Below are 17067 nucleotides of genomic sequence, written 5' to 3'. Positions count from 1 at the left end.
TTTTACAAAAACCAGTGATATCCCATTGACTCACTTGGCCGAAATTTTCACTGAGTGTGACTCCGATTACTGAGTCAAACAGGAAGTATCGCAGATGAAAATGCTGCAGCGTTTCCTACACTGCTATGGTAATGAATGACAGGGTGTTTGTAGTTATAAAAGACAGATGAAGCTAAAGATTTACACAGCAAACTTTTACTATGATGACAGAGAAATACTGATGCAGAAATGTCCGTCCATTTCATGTCTAAAAACATTACAACCTCGCATTTACTCACTTCAATTTCACAACTACATTTTATGTTGATCCCTTTATGCTTGCCACAACAATATGAATTTGACTTCTGATATTAACCTTTCAAAAACCTGCACAACATCGCTGTGGTAGAAATTTAAACAATTTTCTGAGTTTTGACCATTTTAAATTGTTCTCAGTTTATAAAGGTTTTAATGGTTTTAGATCTTTCAGAATAATCTCCACAGAAGAGTCTATTGTACCTTTGGATAATTATGTTAGTCTGTAGAAGCAACAAACCAAACCAAACCAAACCAATGCTGCCAGAAGATGTGAAGAGCTGCAGGCGTTGCTCAGGATGTTCTCAGTACCATGTGTGTTAATGATTCTTTAAAATAATATGTTACTCTGCATATTTTATTGTCTGTTCTCATTTTATTTATCTTAACCCATGCTAGTTACAGTTTTAGTTTAGTTATAATTAGAAGAGGTGCCTATAAGTACCCTCACAGCAATGCGTGAAAAAAAAAAAAAAGAACGTGAGATAATTGACCTAGCAGGACCAAATGAATATCTCCATCTGGTGTTTTGTTGAATTTTCCAGATGGCTAGCTCAGGAATGTTGGAAAAGTAATAATTTATTTGAGTCTGTATGAAATTCAATCTGCTGGAAGGAAAAGTCAGAGCCACTCAAACGTATCTAGCTTTGAATACTGGATTGATTTGAATATATTACAGTGGCAAAAAAAAAAAAAATCAATCCAGCCATTTGCAAACAGCTGAAAATGCAATGGAGAACGTTTCTAAGAGTCTGCTCAGTATGAATTTTTGGAGTGTCTATCCATGATCTTCAGATGCTTTGGTGTTCACAGTAGATGCATAAAGCGCAGCTAAGAGCAGCTCTTAGGAGGGAAGCCAAGCCCATTAAGCAGCTGCAAAGCAAAAAGTACAGGAAACAGAAACTGGTGAAAGGCACTTAGAAGTAGATGGATGTACAGGTACAAACGAGTGGGTGTCCTGGAATCCATCCACCTGCTGCCGCAGGATAAAAAGATAGCAGCTCTACAAGCCAGCAAAATTACATGATGGTTTGTCTTCCAGATATTCTGATGATAGCGGTTTTCTGAAACAGAGCATGCCACAGAGCATGCCATTTGTGTTTTCAAATACAAATGAGAGACATCTTCTTTCTTCTGCCTTCAAAAGGTCATTCAACCAAAAGCCAAAAAGATGGTCTAAATTAATAATATCCCATGTGTTTGCTGCCCGTTTTCCCCGAGGAGCTTCTGGCTGTGCTTTTTGGAGCATAATGATGCAAGCCGGGCTTCACACCCGGAGTGACCGAGGGAGGGAGGGTTAGAGACACGAGGTGAAAGAGATATCCAGAGGGAAGACATGAAACATGAACAATGAACAAAAAGGGCAAAGACAGAAAAACGCCAAACCAAAAGAGACCATGCCACTTCAGGTTGGAGATAAGAAAGGAGGGAAAAGTAAAAGGAGGAAAAGGGTGAGGGGGTAGGACTGTTGATTGATGAAATATTTAAAAGGGAAAAAGGCAGACAGAGTGGAGGAGCAGAGGGAGATCTTAGCAGACAGATTAGCCCCCTCCGTCAGACCACCTGGCTGCTCTGCAGATCTGCACACAAAGGCTGCTTAAAACCCAGTTAGATTAATATTGATTTCCAGAGACGCCTTAAAAAAGAAACAAGGGAAAATTTTGCCTCGACTTTAGGATTTTAGCACCTAGATTGCATTTAATCCACTATAATCCAATAGATATTCTTAAACGTCTTTTAAATTTTGTGATCGTATAAAGTTTGAATGTCTGAGCAAAGTTAAAACAGTCATTTAAGAAAAATGTAGACACACAACATTGTAGAAAGTTCATTTACTTCACTTCTCAGTCACATCACCTGCAAAGTCAAATCAGTTTTTCACGGACAGATCGTGAAGGGGAGACAGAGGAGTTCTGTGATCAGATTACAGAAACCCATCACTACAGTAAGACCACAGGAAGAGCTCAGGAATAAATGCACAGTCAGTGGCTTCAGGTTTCAGAGGGTTTTTTTCCCCCAGATATTATGTTTGGTAATTGCTGATGGAGCATGACTGCTTAGAGGTTCTTATATCTTTTAATGCAGATGATGGCCAGGAGGCTGAGGTGCTGCTGTTGGATTAGCTGGTTTCTCAGAGCTGCTTGAGAGCCTCTTCACATGGTGGACTGTAAAAGAGCGACATGTTTTACTATTGCTTAGAAACAACTTTAAATGTCCACTAAAACTGTGTAAAATTCAGCTTATTGGGTGTTCTCCACCAAACTGGTGCCAGTGTGAAACCACAAGCTCTGTCACAATCCTGGGGCGGCTGGACTTCGGTTTCCATTTGTGTTTGCACTTTTATTGTTCAGATGTTTAAAAAGTCTTGTTTTCTCTAGTTCATAAATATTATTTCTAGGATGTTGCCAAATCAGACTTTTCTCCATTTGATTCTAGATCATTTCAGATCTTGTTTAACTCCTCTGCCATTTTTTCACCTCCCCTTTGTTTACCTGTTTGCCTTCTTTCAGCTGTACTCAAAAATCAGCCACGTGTCTTTTGTCATCAAGGTGGTCTTTGCCTTAAATACCTTTGCACTGACTTTTCCACATATTTTACTGAATGACACAGGAAGGTTAATACTGTATTAGCTATAATTTCAGATCAATATTGAGGATATAAATGAGTTAGACATTAAAAGTGGATACATCATGCTTTTAAATCCTTCTTCATATGTGAATCATTCATGTTTGGTCTCTATAGAGCAGAACTTCAATGTTTGATTGAAGTCTGATTTCCTTGTTATTGCGGCCCCTTGTTTGCCCCTGTTCTGAGATGCATTTTGGATCAACTCATTTCACTGCATTTTTTATTTTTTATTTTTTTATGTGAATAAGACATTTCATGACCCCACTCCCTTCCAGGACAAAAAGAAGTGGATTTTGCATGACATGTCCCCTTCAAATAAGGAGAGGCGACATGATTTCTGTTGTCAAAAGTTTAGATTTCTTCTCTGAAAAAGCCCCAAATTGACTGAAAATAGCAGAACGTACTGTAAAAAACAGACCTAGGAGAAATACTACGACGTGGGAAAACTAAAACGGTTGGACAAATCTTCATTTGATGTTGACTGCAATGAACAAATCACTCGCCGGTTTCACAAGCCTGAGAAACAGCGACTTGTTCGTCCAAATTGGATGAGACACAAAGCTTTGAAGCCCAAGAATGTAGATCCTCAGTGTGCCAGGTGAACTTTCTCAGCTGTATCAGTAAGCAGACGGACTCGGGGCCCTTGTGGTTTCTCAAACTTTTTGGCTCTTTAGAAGATAAGAGTTGGAGATGAAAAAGGACAGCTCAGCGCCAGACGATCTCAAGAGCCAAACACTTCCCATTCCTGGCGGCTTACTGTTTGAACCCTGATGAAAAGAATCATTTGCATTACTGCAAAGCAGAAGCTCTGGTTATGTTGGGGAAATTTAAGGAGACAGGACTTAATTAGAAAAAAAAATAATAAGGAGAATTCAAATAAAGTTTTGTTGATCAATGAGGAAAACCTTTTTAATTGTAGCTTTCCCATTTGAAGGCGAAGGTTGTTTTGAAGTCAACCTAACTCAAAGGAACTGCTCTTCTGAAGAGCTCCTTACGTTAAATAAGTCGTCAGGCTCAAGTACGAATGCTGCTGTTTAGATTTAAAGAAAAAATCTTTCAAAAGACAATGTAGCTTGTAAAAACAGGGCAGGTTTGTTTTGGGTCTCTCACTCAGCTGCCAGTCCACTTTATTGATCCATCAGTTACGTGTCCGCCATTTGTATAGCGCTATGATCGGCTGTGTGTCCCAGTTTAAAGGGCAGATGTAAAAACTCAGACCTATTTTTCCTTTCCTCTATGGAGGCAGATATTTAATTTAGTCCATATCTCTGCAACAGAGGCTTTTCCGGCACCATTTAGTCCCAATTGAATTAGCTAATTTCCAGTGTCAGACTTTGGCTCATTGTATTATCTGTGTCATCCTCATTTCATCTTAATTTTTGTGTTATTTTGCTTTCAACATGATGGACAGCTGACTTTTCAAGCTAATTAAAAAAAAGAAACATGATTTTTATACATTCTCTTGTTGAGGGGGTTATTTATTGAGATACACAATGCCTTTGACAACTTATAAAAAATAAAAAAAGGAACCAATCTATGATTAATAGGATGTAGTCCCAACTTTGAAGCATTTACTGGGAGAGAAAAAGTGTTTGCTGGCTAGAGTTACTGCAAGAAACACCAGCGTTTCTGCAAGGCTACTTTCCAGTCATGGTCCCAGTCTACAATGCGAGTAAGCGCAAATGCATATGGTGCATGCGAGTACGTGTTATATTCCCCACTTTGTACTTTGAAGCTTTCAGCAGAACATCCACCTAGAAAAATGAGCTAGCTTTTCGGCAAGCAACCAGGAATCGTTTTACCCGCAGTGAAGACGGTGAAAGCTGAAGTAAAGACACAGCTGGCTCTCAGCTGGTGACTCCATCTTGTAAGCAATAAAGAAGGGAAGATGCATACCATAATTCAAATTTTGGTCTCTACAGGGCCTGTGCATGGAGAGGTTATTCTCCACATTAAAAGCCAGCACAAGACTAAAATGTGGTTTATTTTAAACAAAGTATTGAGTCTAATGCAAACCATGTGGGCGAGTGTTTGTGTTTACTGAAAACAGTGTAGCAACCAGTGTACCTGATTTAGATTAGTCAACACTACGTATGGGTGAGATTATGTAATAACAGCTAAAGCGTCCAAATATCAACTGGTTTCAACCAATCAGGTGAAGTCAGTTGGATTAGATCAGTAAAAGATCTGCTGGATTAAAGATTTGAACCACAGTGTCTCCAGACATTAAAGCATTTTTAGGCAAGACATGAATCTCATGTCAACCCTTTATATGATTATCTGCTTGACTTTAGCTTGTGTGGAGTGCAAACACGAATCACTGCAGAACTATGATTGGTTGAATGTAAAAGAAAAACTGTAAGTGGTTTACAAAATCTTAAGAAAATCGAAACAAGCTGAATTTGATAGTGTGGAAGCATCTGCACTAACAGAGGTCTAGAGCATTTATCGCCATTAATGACTTCATTAAGTTTCTATTAAGCTGATCAAAAGAAACCTCTAAAATAAAAACACAAGAAAAAGAAATTGACATCACGATGCATTAGAACACAAAGGCTTCACAATTAAAGACGACAAGATTTGTAGCCGGAGCTAAAAATGCCTGGCTAGTCAAGGGGACTTACAAACCTAAAGCAGTTCTGCTAGGAGGAATGGGCCAAAATCTTAGCAAACTACCTAAACCAGAAAACAGATCCTGATTTAAAATAAATGACAAAAAAATTAATGTGTTTAGCCAGTGCATGTAAATATCTGGCTTCGGGTTCATGTATCCTCATAGCCTGCCTGATTAATATGTTCAATGACGAGCAAATTACTTTGTTTAATCAATCCCTGATCCCAACCACAAAGGAAATAACAGCAAACTCCACACAAAGTCAAAGTTGTTGTGCGTTTTTTTACATCACAGCTTTTCCCATGTGCACCTCTGGGTTCATGAGGTTCGCAAAATGTCGATGAAGTCTTGCCAATAAAATGGATTGCTTTGCAAAAAAAAAAAAAAAACTCAGACCAGGATTCATCTATGGTTAATCCTGCCAACACTTTCACTGTGATGCAACCGTCATAAGAGGCTTATGCACTTGTAGTTTGTGTGATCTCCTCATATTCCATCAGTTGTGAACCACTGTGAAAAACGGAGAAAATTTAAATACTTTGTGAAACTACGTCTTAAGTACGGCCGAAGGCTTAGCATGAAAATACACCAAGCATTTAGAAAGACAGTAAAAAGACAACATGTGGGGCAGAAAAGCACAAAAAGGGAGCCGAGAAGCCTGGAGTAATCAATGTTGCACAGACTAAAACCTATATTTACACTGTGATCAGTGCCAATGGGGAATGACAGTGCTGAGTTTGACCCCAATGAACTCAAGCTGCAGATATGTGTGTATTTGTGTGCTTGTGTGGGTGGCAGCTTCATCTTCCATGTGTTCGGTCTCTCATTGCCCCACTCCCCACTAATGACTGCTGTGTTCTCAGTTTCACAGCCCTGTGGTAGTCGCAGAATACACACAGAACTTTATAATGCAAGTTTATGATAGGCACCTTCCACTGTGGCTAGCATCATGTTTGAAGCAGAGCTCCAACAATATATGTAAAAAAAAAAAAGAGACAGAAAAAAAATCACTGCGCATCGTATCCACTCACAGTACCATGTGTGAGTTATAAAGCACAAAACATTAAACATCTGCACTGATCCTGCCAAATAAATGAGAGTTGAAGTTGCATAAGCATAAAAAAAAAATAAAAACACTGTTGATGTAAGCTGTGATTTTTAGCTGGGTGGGAAATGCAGCTTTGAATGTCCGTTTTGCAAAACTGCATCAAGCTTTCCATGCAGGCTGTTTCACTGAAAGAATAAAGCAGGTGATATTGTAATGCTGACATTTAAATTCAGTAAGAAATCCACAAAAAGCCTTATGATCTTTGGTATTCATGACGTGCCCATCAAGGGAGCCGAAACGATACTAAAAGGCTTACATTTAAAATTGTGGTACTTTTCTGGATAATTTATTCTAAAAGTGGACATCTCCAAAAGCAAAATTTTACAAGACAAAACAAAAATACAGATTAGGCCAATTGGCATGCCTTTGTCAGAAACTGACCTTTATGAATAAGTGAAACATTTATCTCTGCTTTTCCTCAAAGTCCGTCGACAGGATGCAGAACCTGCATCCCGGCTGGACCAACTGAGCAAACAAACACAAAGTTGCACATACACATACGGGATGTACACTTAATCTCAGCTGAAGGGGAAATGAAGGGAAAGCAGGAAACTGACATTCTCTCCCGTCTCCTAATTTTCTCAGAGGAGCTTCGCAAATAATTTCACATCATTTCCGTCCATTTTATTTGAACTCCTTCTCCTTTCGGGGAATACAAAAAAATGAATGCTCTGATCCAACAAAAGCCACAACAAAGCCGTTTCCCTTTGCACTTCACTCCATAGATTTAAGCCATTTTTTGGCAGATCTGCAATCCGTGATCTTGTGCCTCGTTTCTCAGTGAAGAAATTATTGATACGGTAAGAAAAAGGAAGAAGAGCAGCTTCTCAACTCTCCTGCCAGCGGACTTCGGGTTTTTCACACAGAACTGCAGAGTACAGTTTTACATACAGTCACAGCAACACAGACACACACTGAGCTTAGTAAGGAAGCTTTTTGACCGGCAATGAGCTCATTGGATCTGAATGTCTTCCTGTGGTGAATGCTTTTTTGTTGCTTTCACACAATATTCCTCCCCCCCCTCCGCTTTGTTTTATAAGAGGAAAAACAACAAAAAAAATCACTGTTTTCCCTCCCTGTCATTCTTTTATCTGTTCTGCTAGAAAAGGCTTAGTTTCGTAATACTTCTCCTAAATCAGCTTAGCTGTTGTGTAATTTTCTTGCCCCTGAAAAAGCAGGTTTTTAGGTTGCCAGGTTAGCGATTTAGCTTGCAGTTTTATGTGCCAATGTGTGTGAGAGAGGGTGTGCGGATAAACAGCAGACTTGACAAATGGCCAATGGTCTAAATCAGACTCAATTAAGATTTATGGTGGGCGAGGTGCTCCAAGTAAAGAATTCAGACAGTTTAAGTGCGTGTGCACATGGCGGTAATTTTCCTGTGGCACGTCTTAGTTTTCTGTTTCACTTAAACAAGTAAAATTACAATAAAATTATAGTTACGAGGAAAAAGTAGATGCTTTTTATAGCACATCGGGACTGGTTTTATCCCACTTGAGTCCTGATAGGCTTACTGTACTGTTAAGAGCAGATGCTGTACCATAAACACACCGAAAATGGCTTTCAGACGTCTTTACAACCACACGTGTGCCTGACATCAGAGAAGCATGCAGGGCTCTGTGTCATAATTGGAGTGTTTGCAGATATATAATTGCAAACACACACACACACACAACGCAGCTGGAATGCTACTTTGAATTATTTTGGATTCACTTCAATACTTTTACTGTAAAGCCTTCATTGGAAAGCAACATATATTTATGCGATTGTAAGAACTAACATTTATCAACACATGGACTACCGTCAGTGTTAACTGAAACGACTGTTTACTGCTGTCTAAAGGAACAAAAAAAAAAAATTGCAAAAGCTCTTCCTCCAACTGTATGCCTGCTTGATCACATGCAATTCCTGGAAATGTTTCATTGTGTCGTCCTTCCAAAAAACAAAGGAATGTGGAAAGAGGTAGTCTTGCAAATCGCAGCTTTTGTTATTTAGAAGGTATTCACCACACTGTCTGAAGGTCTGTAGTACAACTATTCATCATCAGAGTTTAATGGATAACCTGCTAAATGTTGACAAATGACACAGGATTAGTAGAATAATTTAGTTCTGTAGTAGTTTTTCCAACCCGACATGTCTGACTGAAGTCCATCTGGCAGAGTGACCACCGTGTCCTGAAGAGGTCAGTTTGCTGCTCAGGTGAACACCACAGCAGCTGGACACCATTGGACCCATTCAGACAAATCAGAGCCTTTTGAAGAATGGCCTCTTGCTAATTTACTGATTTGCAAAAGACAAAATCATCAAGAATCATTAAGAAAAGCACAGAGATATGCTGCAATAAATCAGCATGTAGGTTTTACACGCAGCGTGAGATCTGTAATGGATTAATGATGATGCAAAAACAAACATGTATAATGACATAAATCTAAGAAGGAAAATGCCATATGCCAGAATACAGTGATAGGGGGAAACTGAGATAAACCAACTGCTCAGTCAGGGGCAATCCTTTTATTTTCTGTTTTGCCTGATGCTTTTTTGCAACTCAATCACCCAAAATAAAGAGCATCTGGATCTGGAAAGAGGTCATAAACATTCATTGTATCTATAATGATCTTTCGTAGTATATTTTCTAAATGACCCTTCACAGTCATTTAATGCCAGAAGGGTTCCTCGCCATGTTGAACAGCAAACGGTCGTGGAGGCAAACTTGTGATGACCTACATTCTCTGTCAGCATGTGAGTAAACAGTAGGTTTTCCCTCAGTTGACTGAGCAAGCTTGGTAACTAACCAAACTGATTCCTTCACATTTAGCATTAAAACCACTGAGCACCTTCCTAAACCAACACATTTCAGTACTCGAAGCAGGAGTTTACTGCTTAATAGAGCTGAATGTTCTTTGATATGCAAGATTTTACAAAAAAGCCTCTAATTATAGCCTGAATACTAACTTAGAGTAGAGAAAGAAAAAAAAATGCATGAACACGCTACCGTTTGTGTTCCCTCTACTGTAACATCATTTAATAGATAAATAGTATCAGTAACATGATAACAGCTTTGATAAAAATAAATAAATAAATAAATAACTAGCAATATTTCAACCAACATTATAAAAATGTTTTCGTGGTGATTCCAGGAAGCCTCTTCTAAGTTCATTGGTTTATGAGCATTGATGCTCATAAACAGCTTCTTAGTTTATTGTTGAAGCAACTAAAGAAAAATACTTTGCGTTTCTTAGGATTAAAACAAAAAGTAGAAGTGACTGACGACTGAACTGAGTGACATTAAATTGTCTCAAGGTGAGTTCATCTGTACAAATATTGATTTTTTTTACCTACCTATTGCCATTTTTGTTCTTTCCAACTATTTCATACCCATGCATCTAAGCTAAGGCCATAATATTAGGAAAACATGTAATAATGTTTAAGGATTTCACAGTTTTGACAAGACTTTCAATAAGTAAACAAGTACTCAAATAATCTATTCCTTCTTGCAGTAAAACAAAAGTATTGAGCTACTGGGAAACGTAACCCACCAAAACAAACAGATTTATTTCAATAATAATACATTTACGATGTATTGTGAAGACTATTCAAATCATTGTATGGCAATAAATATCTTTAAGTATTTTAATTAAATATGACAATTAATGGTCATAACAAAATCCTCACTTCTCTTATACTTGAAATATGCCTTTACATAAATTTTATATAACACCATTTCCACTTATTGACTCTGTCAGAATAAGGAACATGAGAGATGACCCCTTACTGGTAGACATGATTTATTAAGAAATAAAACCTAGTTTCTTTACAAGCCTCAAGTATACAAAAATTAAAAAATCAGTTTGTCAAATTGGGCACAAAATAAACTCCTTGTTGGTAAGAATTGTGCAAATCATCCATATGCTGCCATTAAAAAAAATGGCACAAAACAACCAGAGGCATGACATGGCAAAGAGGTGAAATAACCTCCATCCAAAATCTGACACCATCTCAAGCATCGAGTGTCCCACGAAGGCTATAATAACAGAACAAGGAGACAGGCTGGTCTTGGTATATTTTAAAAGTACAGGCCAGATTATGCAGATCTGGGTTTGTTGTGTTGCAGGGGCTTTTCCCCCATTCAAAACTGCCTCTCTGGGTCTTTGTGCTGAAGGGAAGGAGGCTGTTTAGTCCCGTCAGCACAGCAGCTCGTGTCCCGAGTCCCTCCCAAGGTGACTTCTCTGTTGTTGGCAGGCAGAGCCACGAAAACAGCTACCTAGAGTCTCTCACTGCATCTCCCACACAGAAATTCATCATAATCATCATCATCATTTAGATGCCACTCGGAAATCTGCCATTATACCTTCCTGTGTTCATTTATTTCTTCTTTACCCTTATCTGATTCACTGTTTTCCTAGGAAATCAACACGCCAGATAAAACAAAAGCAAGGCAGAATTCATTAAAATTCTCTCCGGTGCCTTTTGGCCTCGACTACCGTGAGATTTAATTCATGGCTAAGTGCCAAACATGAACACCTGACCTTTTCCTCTTCCACATCTCATAGTGGAGATTGCTCACCTACACAGCAGAACACAGACCTCCCACACAATCTCTCACGCAGCCAGGAAAACGTACTTTGCAAGCAGCTGTCTGTAAATTTGAGTCAGAGACTGCGGCTGAAAACGAGAGCGTCGTGGTTCTTTATCAATGAAACTTTGAGGAGGAAATTGCAGGTGTCTTGTCACCACCAGTGCATTAAATAGGCCATTGTCCCACGTCTACAGTAGGTCATCTATTTTGGTCCAGGTTAAGTCTCTACACGGGAGTAGGTGTGCCAGTTTCCTCTCTGTGTGCGTCTTCCTCTCTCCCTCCTGGGTAATTGATTAAGAGGATTCATCTGGGTGCTGCATGTTAAGCACAGACTGCAACCAAAAACACACACTGACAGGCTACTAATATCCACACAAACACAGCCAAGCATATTGGTAAGTTCCGCTTGAGTGGACACTGCACTATTAACACACATTCCCAGAGGAATCAAGAAACTAATCATACTGATACACACCTCATTCTAACTCCCACTTTAACGTTGAGCAAATATCAGAGCCATTAGCTGACGTTTCATGATTTTCCTTGAGGGAGGCCCATAATTTAGATTTATTCTCCATAAAGTTCCATCTGTTTGTCATATTTATAAGCAACTACAAGCTAAAGGGACGCACTTTATTCCTGCCGCTGTTGGAAAAACAAATCACCTGACTGTCAGTTGATTTTTTTTTCCCCTCAAGAAAGAGCAGCAGACCTAGATCACACAAGCAGTTGTGTCAACTTGCCAAGAATGACTTTTTAATGCACGCTAAAAACAACAAATATTTCAATAAGCTGATCCCATCTGCTTCACTGAGGCAGCAACAGCAACCTTGCTCAACTTTAACATCACTTAAAAAGCTCTTCTTCTATCATCTACAAACAACATCTGGCATAAATTTTAAAACAGTCAAAGTTGCATCTGGAATTGAAGTCTTCCCTACCTTTGTGACAGTCATGCAGAACCAGTGGGTGAGGAGCAGGCCAACGTCCCCTTCAAGCAAAGAAGAGCGCCGCAGGAGTGGCACAGTGATGATGAGGAGGAGAGGAGGGCAGCTCTGCTGAATGTGCAGAGGGGAGAGCAGAGAGAGGAGGGGACGGTCAGGTTAGTGTGTCTGGCTCACTCAGTGCGAAGGGGCCGACTCCTGCTGCAGTGAAGTAATAGCTGGCAGTCGGCGTGTGCCTGGTTACTACAACAGGGAAAAGCTCCCAGCTAGGATACACCCCTCCTCCCTCACTAGCTGCTAACTCGCAAACCCACCCACACAGAGATGATGAGCGCAAAGCCCGCCCGCCTGCCACTCGCAGCTCTTCCAGCTCTCCGCCGCTCGCGGTATGATTAGCGATGGGCTAATACAGCTTATCGATGAGCAGCGGGGAAGGGCTGCAGGAGGAGGTGGGAGCAGGGCTGCCTGCATGGGACGGGGGAGCAGACTGCAGAAGCAGAGGAGGAGGGAGGGAGCTGGCCGCTGTGTCGCAGTCTGCTACTCAGGCACGTCAAACGGTGAAAACGAATGCGAACAAGAAGAGGACGTAAAAAGCGCGTTTAATCTTTATTGAGTCGGGCAGGTGCACAGAAACACATTTGGAAGTTGTCTTTAAAGGAACAATAATGCCCTTCAAACAAATGAAGTTGATTTATCTAGCCGAGGATGTTCATGGAGGGTGTGAGAGGAGAGTGTGCGGTTTCCAGAACTCTGGGGCCCATCTTTACTTCTTTCAGCTCTGACCTTCAGCATAAAATTGAAAGTTGTGCTATCTAAATGAAAGTTAGCTCATCTGTCATGGTCCTCAAGTGGAAATTGATGGACTTGTTTTGGAAATCAGTCCTTGACCAAACCAGAGGACCTGGGTATCGTACTTAGAAGCGATGATTTATCAATCTTCGCTTGCGGTGACCACATAAGGATCTCGTACCAGTAAAGACAGGGACACGCTCTCTCTTATAGATCCCTCCTTAATGTGCGATTTTGGAGCATTTCAAAGCAAATCGACAGGAACGTATCCATCATTTGCAGTACAATAGATGTTGAAGACTGGATATGGAGAGCTGGATGTATGTAAAATAATTGTCAAGCAGCTTTACTAGAAACTAGTATTGTTGCTACTATTTTGTTAAGACAGAATCGAAGCTTTACACTTAAAGTTTAAGTTGGTTCTGTGATTCTTTAGGACAATATTTGGATTGTTCCCAATAGGAAATGAGCGTAGTAACAAAAAAGCAAACACCTACTCTTGCAGAGTAACACATTTTTATCATACTGTCTGGGAAAAAAAAACGGGCACTAGAGACGAGGCAAGATTCCTACACCGTTTCCATGGCTCATCCTCCCACACTTCTTTATTGTGCCTGCAGCTCACAATACTGGCTTTGTTGTTGTGGATCTATAAAAGTTGTTACGAGTTTGTGTGTAAATGTCTAAACGCTTAAACACCAAACTCAGCAATGTTATGAGATATCTGCTCATTCTACTCGGCACCTATTTTTCCCCCTCCAGTTGACTATGTACACTTAAATTGTCATTTGGTGGCGTCTTTCCTCAACCTCGTTGTCGTTTGACGCCCCAGTCACAGCATTTCCTATCTGGAACAATAGAATTTCCTGTGTCTGTGTGCAATTTTTGGATGGAGGCAGAGTGTCTTTAAATTGCAGGAGACGGTCCAGAGAAAATATACATTATCTAGCTCATAAATGTCATGAATGCTAAGTATTATTTTAAGCTAAGATAAAGAATTTACAAAGAGATGGGGCTGTTCATTGTTACTCCACTCATTGGTTATTTCCTTTTTGTTTCACTGAAAACACTTAAAATTTAAGTCATTTAGAAGGAACAACCACGAGGCAGTAATTTGTTTTAAAATGCGGTGAGAAACTTACCAATTGTGCCAATGGGGTGAATTAACTGTGACGGATTTCTAGGGATCCTGGAAAAATGCCACAATTCCAGTTTACTCCATGCCAGAAGGTGTGGAAGGAAAACACGTAATCTGCAGGGAGTTGGTGGAAAAGTTGGTGACCTGCACAACTGCAGAAACCACCATGTGTCAATTATTACCACCACATGTGGGCCTCTGCTCAAAGAAATGACAAAAGAACATCTGTATTCAAATTGAGAGCAATATTAAACAATAGTGCTCTCGCATGACTTTAATTTTCAAGCAATTTATGTCCTGTCTGTTTCAAATTTAGATTTTCATTTCCTTGTTGACCGTTTTGACCATCTGGCGTCTGTGGATCAAATACAGGCCATATATGTAAGAGGTTGCCGCCATCTAGTGGTATTATTGTGTAATTGCCTGCACAACTGGATTTATTTTCATAGAATGAGAAAGAAAAAGGCACATTTACAATAAAAAAGTGAAATAAGACCATAGCCGCACAAGTGTTCTTTTCTATGTTTCATATCAAGCAGAAGCAGACATTATATAACAAACAGAAATACTCTTACTCCAAGTTAAAGTTGTACATTTTCCGATTTAACGTGTCCTTACATTTATGGTTCATCAGCATACGAGAATCTCACTTGTTAGTAATTGAAGCAGACATTTTTTTAAGCACTAAAAATAAACAGTACAAGTTAAGTTGTCTTTTTCTTAAGTTTATGCTGATTTTCCTACAGTGACGTTAAGCAATGTAGCCTACTATGATGTTAATCAGTGATTAACATAATTAACAACTGTAGCTGAGTTTTTACAGTTGGAGAAATTGCAATTTATAGACAGCCATTTTAGTCCTTATAAAATGCTAAAACTTTCAACTTTACATTTTATAAGGCAGGAGTATTGGTTTTAACCTTTATGTTTTTCCCTTATCAAAAACATACCTGGAGTGTTGCTTTGATTCCTTCATGCGTATTTGAGAAATCCTTGAGTCGCCGGTGGCAGCCATTCCGGGGTGCCTAAACGCTTGCTTTTGGCGCTGTCTATTTACACACGGCCTAACCTGGAGCACGACTCTCCTGTGCCTCCCCAATTCAGCTCCACCAGACTAGCAGCTACAGCAATTAACCAACAGCGGGTGGAACCGCGGCACTGCATGTAATGTGACAATTAAGTCCAACTGGAATTGTCACGTCAGAGCCAAGCCGCACACAGCCACTTCTATAGTCCATAATGAAAATGTAATAATAGAAAAAATTTACAGGCATTGAAAAGTGGTGCAGGACAAGGAACACGGAAAGAAAGAAACACAATGGACGAGGGAGGAACCGTAGAAAACAGACGAATGGAGTGAATGAACACAGATGTCAGGAATAAGCTTAATTACTGAGCGAATGTAGTAAAGTGCAATGAGAACCAGACAACTAATCAGATGAAATGTGTAACAATTGTGGCACGGAGAAAACCTACAACCGCGAAAATGTGACTATTCCATTTTTATTTACATTTTGTGAAGAAGGAAGTCGTGCTCATATCTTCTTCGGAGGTTTTCCTGTTGTCTCCTTAAGTAGTTCCCGGTGCAGCGCCACCACAGGCAAGGGGGTGAAGTCTTGCTCTGTTTGGCTCGTTTAACACGGTGCAGTGTCAAATAGAACCGCACCTGCTGAAAATGTAACAAATGTTGGCAATTTTCGTCCCCAATTGAAAGACGTCTAGGACTATCAAGTGTGAAAACACTCTAAAGCCTGACAATGAGCGCAGAAAAATAAATACAGCTATACAAGAGACAGGAAGCAAGGTAAAGCTAATAAACTAATGGAAGTGTGTAAGAAACTAAGAGAAATGGACAGAATATGGCAATGACTTCAGAACATAAGTATTCCACACTTTCAAGGTTCATGGTGAGATGAAGGTTCCAGTGGCACTGAGAAATCACAACAATCATCTTGTTCTGCACGGCCATTAGTGGTGCTTCTCCACCAGAGAATCGTCTTCTCTGGTAACTTCCAGATTAATTCCAACTTTGTAATATTCAAGTTGAAACATTCTAACATCAAAGGATCTCTGAAATTGTAATCCACTTACTGCTGTGTTTCTGCATCAATCCAGCATCTCTGGAGCAGTTTTTAGTTAGCTACCCGCAGCCCTCCTGAGATGTTTACCTGCTGTAAATAAAATATCAGGGTGTACAACAATGTCCAAAAAGTTAAAAGACAATATTTTCCTAATCATTACACAACAGAAACATGTGGCCACCATTGCAAAGCTTATACTCACAACTGGCAGAAGGTGGGGAGTGAATTTGTATTTTAAGGAGAATAGTGTGGCCTTTTGAAAAGGCGCAACTCCATCATCTCAGAAACATCTAACATATGAAATAAACCCACGTTACCTTCATAGGCGTGTTTTCCCTTTTTTAAATCACTGATTGTTGCAAGACAAAATATCTAAAATGTCTAACACTTCTAAAATCAAACTCGTGCTACTGCTAGATTTGTAACTCACTAACGGCTGCTTGCTTTTAATTTTCATTATCTGCCTTGCTGGTCTGCGGACAGCAGAGGGAGAAAAAGAGACATGAATGGGTTGTGGGAAAGATGACGATATGCATGAAAGGTGCATTGTCAGGCGATTATGCACATCCATGCAATTTATGCTGCGCTTTCGAACCAGCTTAACCACCAGAATGGCGACGTTTCATCCAATTCTCTGACACTAGGCAACCACATGATTTACCCTCACAGAAACTGTTGCACTCATGGAACATTTAATGTAGGGGGCTCAAATTTCAGCTTTTCTGGTGCAAAGATCAGTGTTCCAGCCACTCGCACTTGGCAAAAAACACACACACGCACACGCACACGCACACACACACACACACACACCCACACACACACACACACCCACACCCACACACACACACACACACACACACACCCGCACCCACACACACACACACACACACACACACAC

At 39.9% G+C, this 17067-nt stretch overlaps 1 protein-coding gene across 1 annotated transcript in view; it reads right to left on the bottom strand.

Annotated features, from left to right (window-relative positions):
* Positions 1-12622, bottom strand: part of coro2ba (coronin, actin binding protein, 2Ba) — a 31899-nt gene extending 19277 nt beyond the window's left edge. Inside the window, exon 1 of the mRNA XM_008404661.2 lies at positions 12159-12622. Within this exon, the coding sequence (XP_008402883.1) occupies positions 12159-12173 (15 nt within the window). The 5' untranslated portion in view covers positions 12174-12622. The remainder of the gene's footprint in view (positions 1-12158) is intronic.
* Between the last annotated feature and the right edge of the window lie 4445 nt (positions 12623-17067).

The sequence above is a fragment of the Poecilia reticulata genome, linkage group LG3, assembly GCF_000633615.1.
Source record: "Poecilia reticulata strain Guanapo linkage group LG3, Guppy_female_1.0+MT, whole genome shotgun sequence".
NCBI lineage: Eukaryota > Metazoa > Chordata > Actinopteri > Cyprinodontiformes > Poeciliidae > Poecilia > Poecilia reticulata.
This window is presented reverse-complemented; position numbering and strand designations above follow the sequence as displayed.